At 44.6% G+C, this 15,598-nt stretch overlaps 1 protein-coding gene across 2 annotated transcripts in view; it reads right to left on the bottom strand.

Moving 5' to 3' along the window:
- fibcd1b (fibrinogen C domain containing 1b) overlaps positions 1-15,598 on the bottom strand; it is a 97,235-nt gene that overhangs the window by 30,159 nt on the left and 51,478 nt on the right. For both annotated transcript variants that reach the window (XM_058054082.1, XM_058054083.1), the window contains one exon: positions 4,075-4,171. In XM_058054082.1, the coding sequence (XP_057910065.1) occupies positions 4,075-4,171 (97 nt within the window). The remainder of the gene's footprint in view (positions 1-4,074; positions 4,172-15,598) is intronic.

Below are 15,598 nucleotides of genomic sequence, written 5' to 3'. Positions count from 1 at the left end.
ACTTGCATTTCAATATGTTTGGACTAATAATAGACCGTAGCAATTTTGTCACGCCTTTCCAAACCCGATGGTGATATTAGTGATAGTGGATGGTTGACAGTCTGAGTAGTCCAAACAGAAACTTAAACACTTAAGAGATCACATGATACTAGCGTCCACGTCACTACTTCCTGAAGCTACACTTGAAAAGGTCAGGCCGAGTTTGAGACCCCTGCTTTACATCCTCGCTGCTAATAAAAGAAATCAGACCAACGCAAGCAAAGAAGAATGTCCCAGCTTGGTTTAATTGCTTGGTGATAAAACCACAGCACTGCAAAGGCAAGACTCCACCATCTTACAAGATAGCAGCAACATTTCCTCTTAAAAAGAACACAGCAAATTGTCGCAATCATCACACCATTACAAGAGCAATATGTAGAGCACAGAGGGGAGAAAAAAAAAGGATGGCATCTTCAGAAATGGTGGTTAACACTGCTGAGCAATATTAGTCTGGAGGCGGTAGCCGCACGCAATAAGTTTCTCTGCAGACTGCAGGCGAGCGTGACTCCATTTTTCATTTTTGCCCAGAGGGCAATCGATGATGGGGGTGACGACACAATAGCAAGCCCTGAGTGAGCAACAAAAGCTGAGATAAAGGAAAGCAGCCTACAAAAAGGTCTGGTTTTTGTTTGCACAACAAGTTCCGGCACAGATCTGGCTGCATACTTGGGTTCCACCGGAGCCTCCATGGCCTCAGATCTGCAAAGAAATGCTTTTGGAGGCTTTACTAGTTTATGGTGCACGGTGTCTTGGATTCCTGATTGACATGTTTCTGTTTTGTCATTTGGATGTTTTAAAATTAGCCGTAGTTAAGTAGCTGCATCTGGCCGTTGTGGTGAAGAGGACACTCAACCGAAAGGCGAAGCTCTCAGGTTACCAGTCAAAATATACGTATTACGACCTCCACATTTGGTCATGAGCTTTGGGTAGTGACTGAAAAGACAATATTGCGTGTGCTTTCCCGTACACTAAAGATCACTGGGATGCCCCTTGGTTGCTTTTTGGAGGCCTCCCTGGGGCAGGTCCAACCGGGAGAAAGCCTTGGGGAAGACCTACGATGCCTCGGGATTCGCCTAGAAGAGCTGGAGCTTAGGCTTAATACATTGTCAGTTATTAATTCAATCATTCATTTTCTACTGCTTATCCTCATGGAGGTCACAGGGGGTGCTGGAGCCTATGCCAGCTGTCTTCGGGCGAGAGGCCTGGTACACCCTGGACTGGTAGCCATCCAATCCCAGGGCACATATAGACAAACAACCATTCACACTCACATTCATACCTATGGACAATTTGGAGTGGCTAATTAACCTAGCATGTTTTTGGAATGTGGGAGGAAACCGGAGTACCCGGAGAAAACCCACGCATGCACGGGGAGAACATGCAAACTCCACACAGAGATGACCGAGGGTGGAACTGAACTCGGGTCTCGTAGTCACTAGGGGTCAGTCATGTTACTGACACACAAGCACCAGACTTGATCGGCGGAACAACATCCCTACCACAAGCAACTGTTGAAAAAAACAAAGCTCAACTCTTTCTGTCCGCCCTCCACTCGGCTCCCCTCAACCACAGCAATTTATGTCTTATTTCTCTTCTCATGTCTACGATATTGGGTGTAACGGTCACTATAGGGGTGTTATCTCATATCTGGCGGACTCTAATAATGTTCAACATCATATTTAGAAGGTTGTGAATGGATTGCTATGCTCTAACTACAAAAATATTCATTCATTCATTCATTCCTTTTCTACTGCTTTTCCTCACGGGGGTCACAGGGGGTGCTGGAGCCTATCCCAGCTGTCTTCGGGGGAGAGGCGGGGTACACCCTGGACTGGTGGTCAGCCAATCTCAGGGCACATATAGGCAAACAACCATTCACACTCACATTCATACCTATGGACAATTTGGAGTCGCTAATTAACCTAGCATGTTTTTGGAATGTGGGAGGAAACCGGAGTACCTGGAGAAAACCCACGCAGAGATAGCCGAGGGTGGAATCGAACTCGAGGCCTGCGCGCTAACCACTAACTAAGAGTTATTAATGACATTTCCATTGTTTCCGATGGCTTCCTACTCAAAATTATTCGCGTTCTTGCTCTTGACGAGGTGCCGTTATCTCAACCGTTATCTCTCGTGGCACACACTCGCTTCCAAACATTAGCCCACTCTGCATAGCAAGATGAACTCCCCGCAGGCACATTTTGCGAGTGCTTTTCATCTCAAGTACAGATTGGAGAGGACATCTTCTGTCCGAGACCTTGACCGTGACCAAGCATGTGTGCTGCATTGAAACAAACGTCTTCAGGCTCCATTTAGTCCAGCAGACTGATGTGGCGCTGAGATGAGAGCTTTCAAAGACACACACACACTCTTCTACACACTTACAACTGTGAAAGCTCATTAAAACGCTGATGCCGAAGCCAAATTTCCTGAGGAAACAACATCTCTGCGAAAGCTTAGCTGTTTTGGATGGCTGTTTTTTGAGTCAGAATTACCACTTTGGCACTAACCGAGGTTTTCTCATGAGGGCCTGTGAAGTTTGTAGAAGGTATGATGTTTTTTTTTATTTATAGCCCAACCTTGTCTGAAAGGCATTTGGCCAACTTTGAGGAAAGTCACAGGTTGAACTCCACTTTAACCTCTCATAGACTCTCTCATAGAGTCAGTGTTCAAAGACAACGTTCTAGTTCTACCAGTGGTGCTTTGGACTCTTTTCAGGTTTCTTTTCCAGAGACATATACCTGACAAGACAGCACGAGGTGTCTCTGATCCCAAATACGACTTAAGTAGTGTAACATTGGTGGTACACCTCATGCTAGGAGTCTGCTGGGCCGGCGCCAGTTGGTGCCAGTTGGTGTCACAGCGAGCCACTACGTGCCAATCACATAATCTTTGGCGCAAACTGACGCCGGCCCAGTGGACTCCTAGCATCATTGGCGCAACTTGGCTCGTGCCATTACATTCCAGTGGATTCCAATAGGCGGATTGTTTGCGACATTTGGTTCCACTTGGTGGACACTTCACGCCGATTGCTTGATGCAAGTGCCGCGACAAAGATTTTAAACATTTTGAAATTTTCTTACCGCCAAACTCAATTTTTGCCGCCGTTACGGGCCACTACGAGCCACTACGAGCCAGTTGGGAGGAAGTTTGAGCCACTGCACGCCACTAGGCACCTTATTGGTGACACTAGGCGGTACAACAAATGGCATTGCAGTGAACTGGCACCAACTGGCGCAGCATCATTGCCACAACTTGGCTCGTGCCATTACATGCCAGTGGATTCCAATAGGCGGATTGTTTGCGACATTTGGTTCCACTTGATGGACACTTCACACCGATTGCTTGATGCAAGTGCCACGATTTTAAACATTTAGAAATTTTCTTACCACCAAACTAAATTTTTGCCGCCGTTACGAGCCACCACAAGCCAGTTGGGAGGCAGTTTGAGCCACTGCACGCCACTTGGCACCTTATTGGTGACACTAGGCGCCACAACAAATCGCATTGCAGTGAACTGGCACCAACTGGCGCCGGCCCAGTAGACTTTTAGCATCACAGTTGCGCTGGATGTTGAGGTGACATTCTGGGTTTTTTAGCTGAATGGCTAGGACTCTCAACCGCCTCTCAATTCTGCGGACCTTGGTTCGAGCCCAACGCATCGCTGGCTGAACCAGGTTCTCAGAAACGTCCATCAGCCTAATGGCTCAGATTGTTGTTAGACCAAACTAGACTATTGGCACCAGCGGAGGCGCTGCTGATTCAGTTGCAACCAAAAATAATCCATCCATCCATCCTCTTTTCCGTCAATTTTTCCTCTTGGACATGTAAAAAAACAAAACAGCACTGCGGGGCAGGTTGCCAGTTGGATCCGCCGTCCTCCTTGGGCAAGATACTGAACCCCCAGTTGATACTTAACCCTACCGATGCTGCGTCATCAGTAGCTAAATGTGCTTGGAAACTTGGAATGTGGAACAGCACTATAGAAATGAAAGACCATGTGACCATGTGTCATTTACCATAAACGCCACTTACCGAGCCAGTGTTCACCGGTGATCTTCCCGAATCCCTCACGGTAGGACTCCCATCCCCTGAAGAAGTTAACCGAGCCATCCTCCCGCCGCTGGATCACCTACAAGCGGGACAGGAGGTCAGCATCAGATGGCAATCCAGCATTTCATTCTCCTCTGTGATGACTCTTTCAAAGCCGCCGCCGCTGTTGGCCGGCGACTGGACCGAATGAAGCCAGCAAATGAAGAGCTAACTAAAAAAGGTATTGCTCAAAAGAGCAATTTGTCAAAAGTGACTAAAAAGGGATGTAATTAAATCTGGATTGAATTGGACTAAGTTCACAGTGGAACCTTCACAATAATTCTCCATGCCTGAAGAGAGCAGCGCTTTGTAATCGCTCAGTGAGTTCTATCAGGCTTTTGGGGGAATTATTTGCATGTGACAAGCGTAATACTCCACTCATCCATTCCCAGTGATGATATTCAGGCTGAATGTGAAGTGTGTGTTTGAATGCGGATGGATAACCGTCACAGACTCGTGCTTGGAAGGCTGTGTTAAAGTGGGAAAGATACCCGGAGACGGTTTATGATCCGTATTAATAATCCCTTAAAATAGCACAAGGTAGCAGACGGCATGTTTGCTTTTGCAACATCTGCTCCGATGAACGGCAAATCCTGAGGAGAAACGGCGCGGCTCTAATCCAATCATCACCATCGTGCGCGTCCTAACGATCGTTACCGTGCCATTATCGCTTAGAAGACATCTGGAGATTTCCGTCTTATCTTTGCCGACTCTTCCCCGCCGCCAGTCCTCTAATGTCTTCTGTCAAGCTGTCATTGTGTTGTAAAAATCTCCCTCAGATGGAATTGGCTCCAAATTGAATTCCCTTGTCAATTTCAAGTGATGGAGCAACAATCGACAACAAATACATCACAGCGCCGCCGGTGCTTATGTGGTCTCTCAGCGCATTTCATTTGTGCGTTTACTCGTCTGCAAAGACACGTGCGCTGGCTGAAAGACTGGCCGCGGGTCACGTAGAGTCGCCAGTCAACTAACCCAGCCTTTCAGTCCAAATGGGGGTTAAAGGGTGCTCGACAGGCCGTGCCCTCCTTCAATGTCCGGCATCCCGATGTGACCGCAGAGCTCTGCTCTGTGCTTTAATTGCACATTGACCTCAGGGGGGCCAGGATGGGAGTGTTTCCACCAGTGGACCATCACTGTCCTCCGAAAGACGCCTGCCTAGTGGATCCATTGTTTTTCCTATAATGGTCCATTCCAGTCACAATATTTGCATGAAGTATTTACGACTGTTGCACTTGTGCCCGGCCATGCAGACACGAGTGGGCTTTTGGACACGCCTAATTGTCACGAGGGCAGTTGCTGTGGAAGCCGGCTCAGCAAAATGTCACTGATGAGGTATTCAATGAAGAGCGGACTAATGATCCTGATGCCGTTAAGTAAGAGTTAGAGATTATGGACTCCAGCATCACCTCACATATTCTTACTTGTTATCAAAGGTAGCGTAGACTGTTGTATTGTTTTTACATTTTACTGTTAAAGGGGCCTATTTTACTCATTTTTAGGACTTTGTATTGTGGACTCCTATAGAGCAACTACACACAATAACCCGCACGGAAAGCTTTCTGGATCTTCCAGAATCTTTTTTTTTAGTTTTCGTGGATTCTCTGCCTCTCTCACAGAAAGGCAGTGTACTTTACTCCACTCCGGGCCCTCCTCCCTGGGTAGAGCGCTCTACCCCAAGCGCTCCCGAGGACTTCCGCAAAGGATTTCCATGTTTACCGAGTGCAGGCAATCAGTCGCCCATATAAGGAATTCTGGTAAAACAACTCTGTTGTGCAAAGCCATCCAAAACAACATTTATAGGTCAGAAAAGAGGCAAAGCATAACAGGTCCCCTTTAAAGGAAAACTGCCCTTTTTTGTAATTTTGCCCATCGTTCACAACTCTTATGCTTCTCTCTTTTCTGTGTGTTCTAAACAGTTAAAAAGAGGCAGCTAAGAAATCACATAATGGGAAGCACCTACTGAAACAAGCACCAGTAATGCTCCATTTCCATAATGTTGCCTATAGATTAACTAAGCTACAGCGCCATTGAATGTCCCTGTTACCATATGCTCACAGCATAAATATAAAATCATAATCATATTGAAGGTGTTTTAATAGCAGGCTCCCACTATGTGCATTCATTGGCGGCCTCTTTTTTTATCTGTTTGTTTATCTTTATAAACTTCTATAATTTGTATTTATATTTATGTATTATGTATGTATATGTATTTATAATTGTATATATATTTGATATATTTATTTATTTTATGGACCCACCAGTTGAGAACCACTGGTAAACAAACTTTTGCAGCATTTAGAAGGATGTAAACAGGCTTTCTATTCTCTAACTGTGAAAGTATTCCATGCTACTTTGCGGAAATTCACTTATCACGGTTGGGGATGGAACCAGCTAACCGTGGTAAATGAGGGATCGCTGTAATGAAGTGCTGGAGAATTTTGAGGAAAAAAAAATATATCTCTAATTACAGGGAATAAAACAGAACATTTTGTAAAGATACAGTAGATCTCTTGTGTGAACTTCTCTCAGCACGTCAAGCCCCTCCAGCCGAGTACATCTGCTGTTGACACATTTTACAAAACCCTACAACCTGGCATAAACGCCGGGTTGACACCAAGCTGAAATATTTGCGCTGCAGCGAGTCTTAAGACATCAAAACATGACCCCCACCTGCCACTCACAGACTCCCAAGTCCTCACATCCCGAGTTTAGCTGAGGGGCAACAGGTGATCAAAGTTCTATCAAATGTCATATTAGGTTGGGAGTGGGGAGGGTGGGGAGGGGCGGATGTTGGCATGTTTACAGTAAATACTGACAAACGCTGGCTCAGGCGGTGTAAAGCATAACAAAAGTATTTGTATTGTCATGGATGAACAAAGTCTGATTCTGTCCCCCTTGCCACCCTGCAGAATAAATAATAATAATAATAATAATAAAATGAATCTAGGACAGTCTGCCTCCTTTCATATTGCGTCTGTTGCCTTCACATCAACTATTCTCCATTTTGCAGTTCTCTCTCGCTCTTTCTGCAGGTCCTCGCTGTTAAATTCTTTATACACGCTGTTCTACATGCCCCCACAAAGCCTAAACAACCCACTTTTCCCCCAGAATTACCTCTCTTTTTGTCTACTCTTCCTATTCCAGGACTGTCAGTATAGACGAGTGGAGGTATACAGTGGAATACAAAGGGTGCAAAGAGGAACATATTCACTCTTAAATGCACCAGATAAAGGAACTCCAGCTGACACATGTTGAAGAACTGACACACCGACTTAGCAAGCCTGTGGAGCCTCACTTCCATTTTCGCTTTCCACCTTCAAACTCCTCTCTCGACTTCCTGTCTGGGTTTGAATTGGATCCTCTCAATAAAAGTTGGACGGGGCTGGAATTGACAAGGTAACTTTTGATGCCTGGGGGAACCTCGCTCCATTGACTTCCAATCCAACTTTATTTGCAAAGCACTTTGAAACAACCACATTGGGCCAAGGTGCTGTCCAGAATAATATATTAAAGACATCATAAATAAAAGCATGGGAACTCGCATTGTTGCATTGTGAATATTTTTGGATGGGCAAGTACACCGGTACCTCTATCCGGATCTGTTCACCCGTCCAAATGATCTCTATCTGTACTCGGAGTCGTGCTTTAAACGGAAACGTGTGTGTCTTACGTATGTTCAGTCCCAAAACATCGGCCACTACTTCACGTCTTGACTTCTAAAGCAGCAAGACATTGCTTCCGATTGAATTGTTGTTTACTTCCAAGACATTAAAGCTCTTTGACATCCATGCAAAATGGATGAAATTCCTCCTGATGGACAAAAATCCTCACAATCAAAAACCAACAAATCGCTTCATCACGCCTCCGCTCTCAATCGGGCTCATTTTGGAGAAAGCACGAATCTTGACGTATGTTCTCGTGTATTAGCGCTTTCATACATCCTGCCCCCATTATTATGCTCCATCCCCTCCGTCACACCTAATTCCTTAAAGCCTCTCCTTCCTTTTGATGTGCCGTGAAGTGACAGAGCAGAACTATCTCAGCGCTCTGGTCTGGTTAGTCTTGTGGAAGCTAGACGCCGAGTCTCGACTTGTAATCCAGGAGGTGTTGGAAAGGTTTATCCTGCTGGAGAGGTATGTCAATCCTCAGCTAAGACAGACGTTGACAAGCGGAGGGAAGCCTTGGAGGAGGGTTTGCACTGTCAAAGTCTTTAAATAACGGGTTTATCTGGAGGCTAATGTACTGACTGTTAAAGCAGTCGTACTGTAGGTGCTAACGGCTGTGTCCAGCATCACAAGGAGTCAAGAAGGATATTGGCCGTTCTTGTGTGATAAAGTTTGGTGCTTACGTATCCATGTGTATGTACCATGTAGGTCTTGACAAGTTATTGACAGGAAGATAGTTCACTCGTTGGTTCAGCTCCTACAAACTCCATAGAACAACGGTGAACAGAGTGAGACCTCTTGAGTGAGTCACTAGGGGTCAGTCATGTTACTGACACACAAGCACCAAACTTGATCAGCGTAACAACATCCCTACCACAAGCAACTGTTGAAAAAAAAACAAAGCTCAACTTCCTGTCCGCCCTCCACTCGACTCCCCTAAACCTTAGCAATTTATGTCTTATTTCTCTTCTTATGTCTACGATATTGGGTGTAAAGGTCACTATAGGGGTGTTATCTCATATCTGGAGGGCTCTATTAATGTTCAACATCATATTTAGAAGGTTGTGAATAGGATTGCTATGCTCTAACTACAAAAATATTCACTCATTCATTCATTTTCTACCGCTTATCCTCACAAGGGTTGCAGGGGGTGCTGGAGCCTATCCCAGCTGTCTTCGGGGGAGAGGCGGGGTACACCCTGGACTGGTCGCCAGTCAATCACAGGGCACATATAGACAAACAACCATTCACACTCACATTCATACCTATGTACAATTTGGAGTGGCTGATTAACCTAGCATGTTTTTGGAAACCGGAGTACCCGGAGAAAATCCATGCATGCACGGGGAGAACATGCAAACTCTACACAGTGATGGCCGAGTTTGGAATTGAACTCAGGTCTCCTAGCTGTGAGACCTGCGCGCTAACCACTTTACACCATGCAGTTGATATATCAACATATTTCTGCAAATCCACACTGACTGGCATCCATTACTGGATGCAATGCCTGATGTTTATCCCTGGAATATCCTGCCCCAGTGATAGTACTTTCTTTGTCCTTAATTGTTTGACCTTGATGAAAACTTGATGACATAACACTGTCGGGGCAGACAGGCAATAAAGAAAAGTACCTTTCAATGGAGAGTTCATCAAGAGTTCACTTGAAGTTCTTAAGAGTGCAACAAGAGGTCTTAGAAAGGTCCAATTCCTCAGAGAGGCCATCCAACGCTCTCCGAATGAGGAGTTTAGGACTTTAAAACAATTAGGACAGGAGTGACAAGCGCGATGGCCAAATGTCATTAAGCATGGGCTCGCCGGTTCTGAAAGCAACATCTCGCCCCAACGCTCACCCAAGTCCCGTTGGATTTGCATGATCATATTAACCTCCCTGTAATCTCGGCAGTAGATGAAGGCTACTTAACAACCCGCCTAAAGCACTTCAGTGGGATTTCTGTCAAATGGCGGGGGAGCCCACTGCGAACGCGCAGACGGACACGCTGACAGACCGACCGCAACACGGGAAAAGAATCAACATAAGCTCTCGGAGGCTGATTGGAGGAGATTTACAATCTGGCACGTGACCGTGGGGGAAGCGAGGAGGTCTGCCAGCGGCTTGTTAACTGCTTGTGAGCACACTATTCTACGTTTGTAGCTGGAGCAGATGCTGGGACTCCATACCAAATTGTAATTGCTAACAACTTCAGATAGTGATTAGTGTACTTGCCATTAAAGAGAAACACGGTTTTGATGAGGAAAAAAATGGTTTGATTGCATTGTCATGCATTATCCGGACTATGGTGCTTTGACAAATCCTTGCAAATCTGCGTCAGTCTGCAGAAGTACTATCTTCAAAAATGAGAAGCAAACATATGCCGGTGAATGTTTTATAATCCTATTAGAGAGACAGATGTGCCGTGAATACTGCGGCAACAGGCGGGAACAGACGGAGAAACACAATCATCCTCCAGCACTCCGTCTTTCACAGACACACACATACACACACACTTGCATGCACGTGTATTTAGGTGAAAACTAATTCTTGGCTGTCTGCAGGACCGTGATTGAACATCACACAAACAGGAAACTTGGTTTAGGAGGAAGCCAGTTAACGCAGGGATGCATGGAAAAGGATTGGAAAGATTTTGTTCCGGACAAAGCTGAACTCAAATATATTTGAAATGATTTTATATAATACACACCAGGGGTGTCTAGCTGGGACCTACATTTTCCAAAAGTCATTAAGTCATGACCCACTTTTATTCGCGTCACTTTTATTTATTTGTATTACTTTCTGTGTTGCTATGGGCAAAAATACCCGTAAGCTAAGACCCCGATTTCTCCAATACTAGCCAACTTGCAAGGCTCCCAGTTCATTTTAGATGTGACTTTAAGGTTCTGCTTCTGGTTTACAAAATATTACATGTACACCTTCCTATCCGGTTGACCTAATTGGACCTTATGCTCCGTCTAGAAACATACGATCACAACACGCCCGTCTTTTGACAATCGAAAGAAGTATGTGGGGTCTAGAGCCTTTTCTATTGGGGATCCAACGTTGCGGAATGCCCTACCTGTTCATATTAGAGCTGCTACCTCAGAAGAAATGTTCAAGTCCCGACTTAAGACTTATTTCTACCCTTTAGCGTTTAGTTAAAAATATTCCATGCCTGTTTGACTGCCGCTCCTTCTCTATATCTTCCCTCTATATCACCTCTCCTGATGGCATTACATCTTGGACCTGGACCTTGGACCTAATTGTCACATGTTACCCTCCCAACATCCATTGCAGCCTGGTCATCCTAGAAGGGGGATTCGCCCATCTGCGGTCCCTTCTCACGGTTTCTTTTTCACCTAATGGGTTTTGAGTTTTTTCTTGCCCTGATGGGGGTTCAGATCAGGGGCTGTCATCTATCATCTATCGCGAGTTAACAAATTTGTCCGGGGGGCCAGAACATATATTTAACGCACACACACACACACTATTTTACAAGACATCCGACTTGCAAGTCATGTTGCCAGTTTGTATGTTAAAAGTTGAAATACTTAGAAAGCAACTGGCGGGCCAGATTCAAACGCTTGGTGGGCCACATGTGGCCCCCGGGCTGTAGTTTGCCCACCCCTGGTCTATCGTCTATTGTCCATCATCTATTGTTGTCTACTGTTGCCTCCTTGTTAAGCTCTTTGAGGCTGTTTTGTGATTAAGGGCTATCTAACTTGACTTGACTTGACTTGACTTTACATGACTTGACTTGACTTGACCCTGAAGAGCCTTCTTTCCATCATGGACAACCAGCATCCCCACAGAAGAGAGGTTTCAGTGGCAGATTACTATCACTGCCCTGCTTTTGAACACAACAATAAAAACATTATGTATTATTCTTTATTTTGTATTTTTATGTATTACTGCACTGCAAATTTGAATTGATTTATTACTACATTCTCACAAACCATAAAACCTTGTTGGTGTTTTTTTAGAGGGCTTTATAGTCGACATGGGTGTGTCCCATTACCTCATGCTAGCTGTTTTTATATCTTTAGAACACACAGAACGTTCATGTGTCACACAAGGATTGTGGATGAAGGGCAAATTTCCATAAAAAGTGCCCTCTTCCTTTAATGTGCTATTTGAAACCGGGAGAAGCAAAGTCCTTCCCGCAGAGCGTGCGTAATACTTTATGACAGTCGACTGTTCCGTCATGGGTTTTTTTTTTTTTTTTTTTGTACTCAAATTTTCAATCAAGAGGGACCAATGTGGTGTTTCATGTCTTCCATGTTGAGTTGTTTGGTTCTGCCGCCTGTCACTACGAGTGACAGTTTGATATATCAAATTATGCTGAGTTTCGTGCGGCGGGAACAGAAGTCAGCAGGACAGAAAGTATTTGTGTTTAACCAGCACCAATATTGAGTTTAGATGTTTGGTTTGATGGCCGACCTTGATTTTTCTTTCATTTGTTTGAAAATAATGGCGGAAAATACAAAGTGGGCGTACGGGAGTATCAATGACATCCAGTCATGTGACACAAGACGCATCCAAGGTCTTAACGGTCTGTTTCAACATCGTTTTGATTGACACTTAAAGTATCCGTGATTAAAAACAAGCTGCATGCAAAGCACTGCAGCCCCCCCCCCCCCCCCACTCCATGCGACACAGACGCCACATGGGACCAGAGTTCCACCAAAGCCGGCACTCCGCTCAACTTTTCAAGGTTTGCTGCCTTACAAAACATTTATGAATAGGACACGAGCGGCCAAAACATTCGTGCCGCTTTTTATTTTCATCTTTTTTTCCAAACCAATAAACTAACAAATGAAATATTGAAGGGCCTGCAAGGCAGTTAGAGATGGTGAAAAGCCCCCCCCACCCCCGATCATTCATTCCGGAACACTCAAAAGGCACTCTTCTAAAGGCGGCGGGCGGCGCACAATCGTACATGCCGGATGAAACTTTTACATTTCACTTCTTAGCTGAATGCTAGATTTGCGCTACTTCTGATAAAAGCCCCCCTCTCCTTTGATAATGCAGCGCCGTGCTCATTCATTAAATTATGTATAGCGTGCTTATTTTTATACTGTACCTTTTAACAGATAGAAGGGAAACAAGTTCTAATAGAAGACATTAACTTGGATTCCAAAGCTATCTTAGCTCTCCTTGAAGGATTTTAGCAGATACATCTTTTAGTATTTGCGCCACTGGGGGGGGGGGGGGGGGGGGGGGCATGTGTAGGTTTAATACTTGAAGCACGGTACGCTCACTTGATGGCACGGTCCAAGCGGGGGCTGAACTTAGTTATTCCGCACACTTGGTGACCAAATGTCCTCTTTTCCCATGACATTCTTTGATTCCACATCTTGTCCTGACCTATTGTCTGGGTTATGTTGGGACCAAGTTGTTCTGCACAGACGAGGTGACCAAATGTCCTGTTTTTCCAGGACATGCCACGTCTTGTCCTGATCATTCTGTTTGTTTTACATTTGTTGAAGTAATGTCTGTATTATCCAGCATAGAAAATGGATAGATGGATGTCTGTATTATTTACATCAATCAACAAATTCCATCCATCCATTTTCTATGCCACTTATCCTCACTAGGGTCGCGGGCATGCTGGAACCAATCCCGGCTGTCTTTGGGTACACCCTGGACTGGTCACCAGCCAATCGCAAGGAACATATACACAAACAAATCACACCTATTGACAATCATTGCTTTTTGGAATGTGGGAGGAAACCGGAGTACCAGGAGAAAACCCACGTATGCACGGTCGAGAACATGCAAACTCCACACAGAGATGCTCAAACGGAGAATCAAAAGCCATCTAGAGTTATTTTCCAATGTATTCTGCATGTAAAAGTCTAATTATTCTCTATAAACAGTATTATTTGTTTGTATTATGGGGCATCTGGAACAAACAAATGGGATTTACAGGATTCCCAATGGAAACAAATGGCACTGGATTTTGTATGTTTCAGTTTTCGTCTGACCTTTTGGAACTAATGAATCCCAAAAGCCAAAGTACGGCTGTATCTCCTGTGGTAGAAATTGAAACCAACATGTACACCTGACATGATGCCAATAACTAGGAATATCGGTGAAATAAAAGACAAAAAAAAGATATATATTTATATAATTTGTAGCGCGAGTCATGATGCCTCGGAGGATGTTCTCCGTGTTCGTCTATGATGTCAGCGATACTCTTTCATTCCGCCTTTTGTAGCTATACGGCCAAAAATACTTGGAAGCTTTAAGCGTCACTGCCTGCTTTGTCATCCATGCCTCACGGCTACAAAAGAAGGAGAAAAAAAAAACACTAAACTTTAATACTTCAATAGTTTCACTGCATCACTCTCACACCTTTTTTTTTCGTTGCTAAATCCATTTCTACTCTCTCGCTCGTCTCTGAACGAACGTCACAGGTGGGAGAATGGGTCATTTTCCCGCTAGCACCCAGGTAGAAGCTCCGGAGAGAGAGAGATTGATGAGCCAATACTGTATACTGTGGGAGATGGCTGTTTTGGGATGCCGTTAATATTTAGAGGAGAATGGAATTAGAAATAATCTGTTCCAGGGAGATCCTAGCACTTTTATTAGAATGTACAGGTAATGTTTGAATGTCACATTTCAACATTCTGAGTGTCAAATTCCGAATGAATGAATAAATCATTCTGTTCCATGCTTGAATAGTCCAGAAAATATGAACATTGTCAAATTTTGTCGGAGCCTATCCCAGCTGTCTTGGGGCGAGAGGCGGGGTACACCCTGGACTGGTGGCCAGCCACTCCCAGGGCACATATAGACAAACAACCATTCACACTCACATTCATACCGATGGACGAATTTGGAGTGGCTAATTAACCTAGCATGTTTTTGGAATGGGGGAGGAAACCGGAGTACCCGGGGAAAACCCACGCATGCACAGGCCGAGGGTGGAATTGAACTTGAGTCTCGTAGCTGTGTGGCCTGCGCACTAACCATGCAAACACCGCGCAGCCCCAGTTTTAATATACAGTAAACCTTGGATATATCGGACTCGGATATATCGGAAATTCTCTCACAACGGACAGATAAAAAAGAACCAATTTTTCTGTAATGCATTTCCAATAAAAATTCATTGCATATATCAGATTTTTTATAACGGATTTCGCCTATTTCGGACAAAATCTCCAGTCCCGTTCCAATGCATTTCCATTAAATTTCCCTCGCATATATCAGATGGCCGCATCGTGGCGCTCCGATTCGCTGAATCGTGACAGGCCGCTATACGACGTCATTTGCAGCGTTTGCAGCGTTGCCTGCGCGTCCAGGTACATTGGAAACATAGTCAAGGAAGTGCCTTTTTATACGGATAAAATCCGATTTACGCATATACCGGATATAAATCCGATATATGCGTAAAACGGACATTTTCCGGTATACGCATATAACGGATTTCGCTTATATCAGACAAAACCAGTGGGAACAATTGAATCCGATATATCCGAGGTTTACTGTATTACATACACTGTGTTGGAATCCGCATACTAACTACTAGATACTTCCATGCCCGTACTATCCACACTCCATACTGCATACCCAATCCATCAGACAGTATGCAAAGCGTTTACACTACAGCGTACTACATGATAACCCACAATGCATTGCGCTCCCACCCGAGCCGAAATCGACAGGCTGAAGCTGATTTCACTTTTGCTCTAAACTCTTTAAATACATGACGTTATTGAGATTTTTTATTAAATCAGGCGAGAAAGTGTTCTGAGTGTGCCATTTATTTGTCCAAATACCAACCGTTTACAATTTCGTTCGG

Source organism: Doryrhamphus excisus, chromosome 2 (assembly GCF_030265055.1).
Source record: "Doryrhamphus excisus isolate RoL2022-K1 chromosome 2, RoL_Dexc_1.0, whole genome shotgun sequence".
Taxonomy (NCBI): domain Eukaryota; kingdom Metazoa; phylum Chordata; class Actinopteri; order Syngnathiformes; family Syngnathidae; genus Doryrhamphus; species Doryrhamphus excisus.
This window is presented reverse-complemented; position numbering and strand designations above follow the sequence as displayed.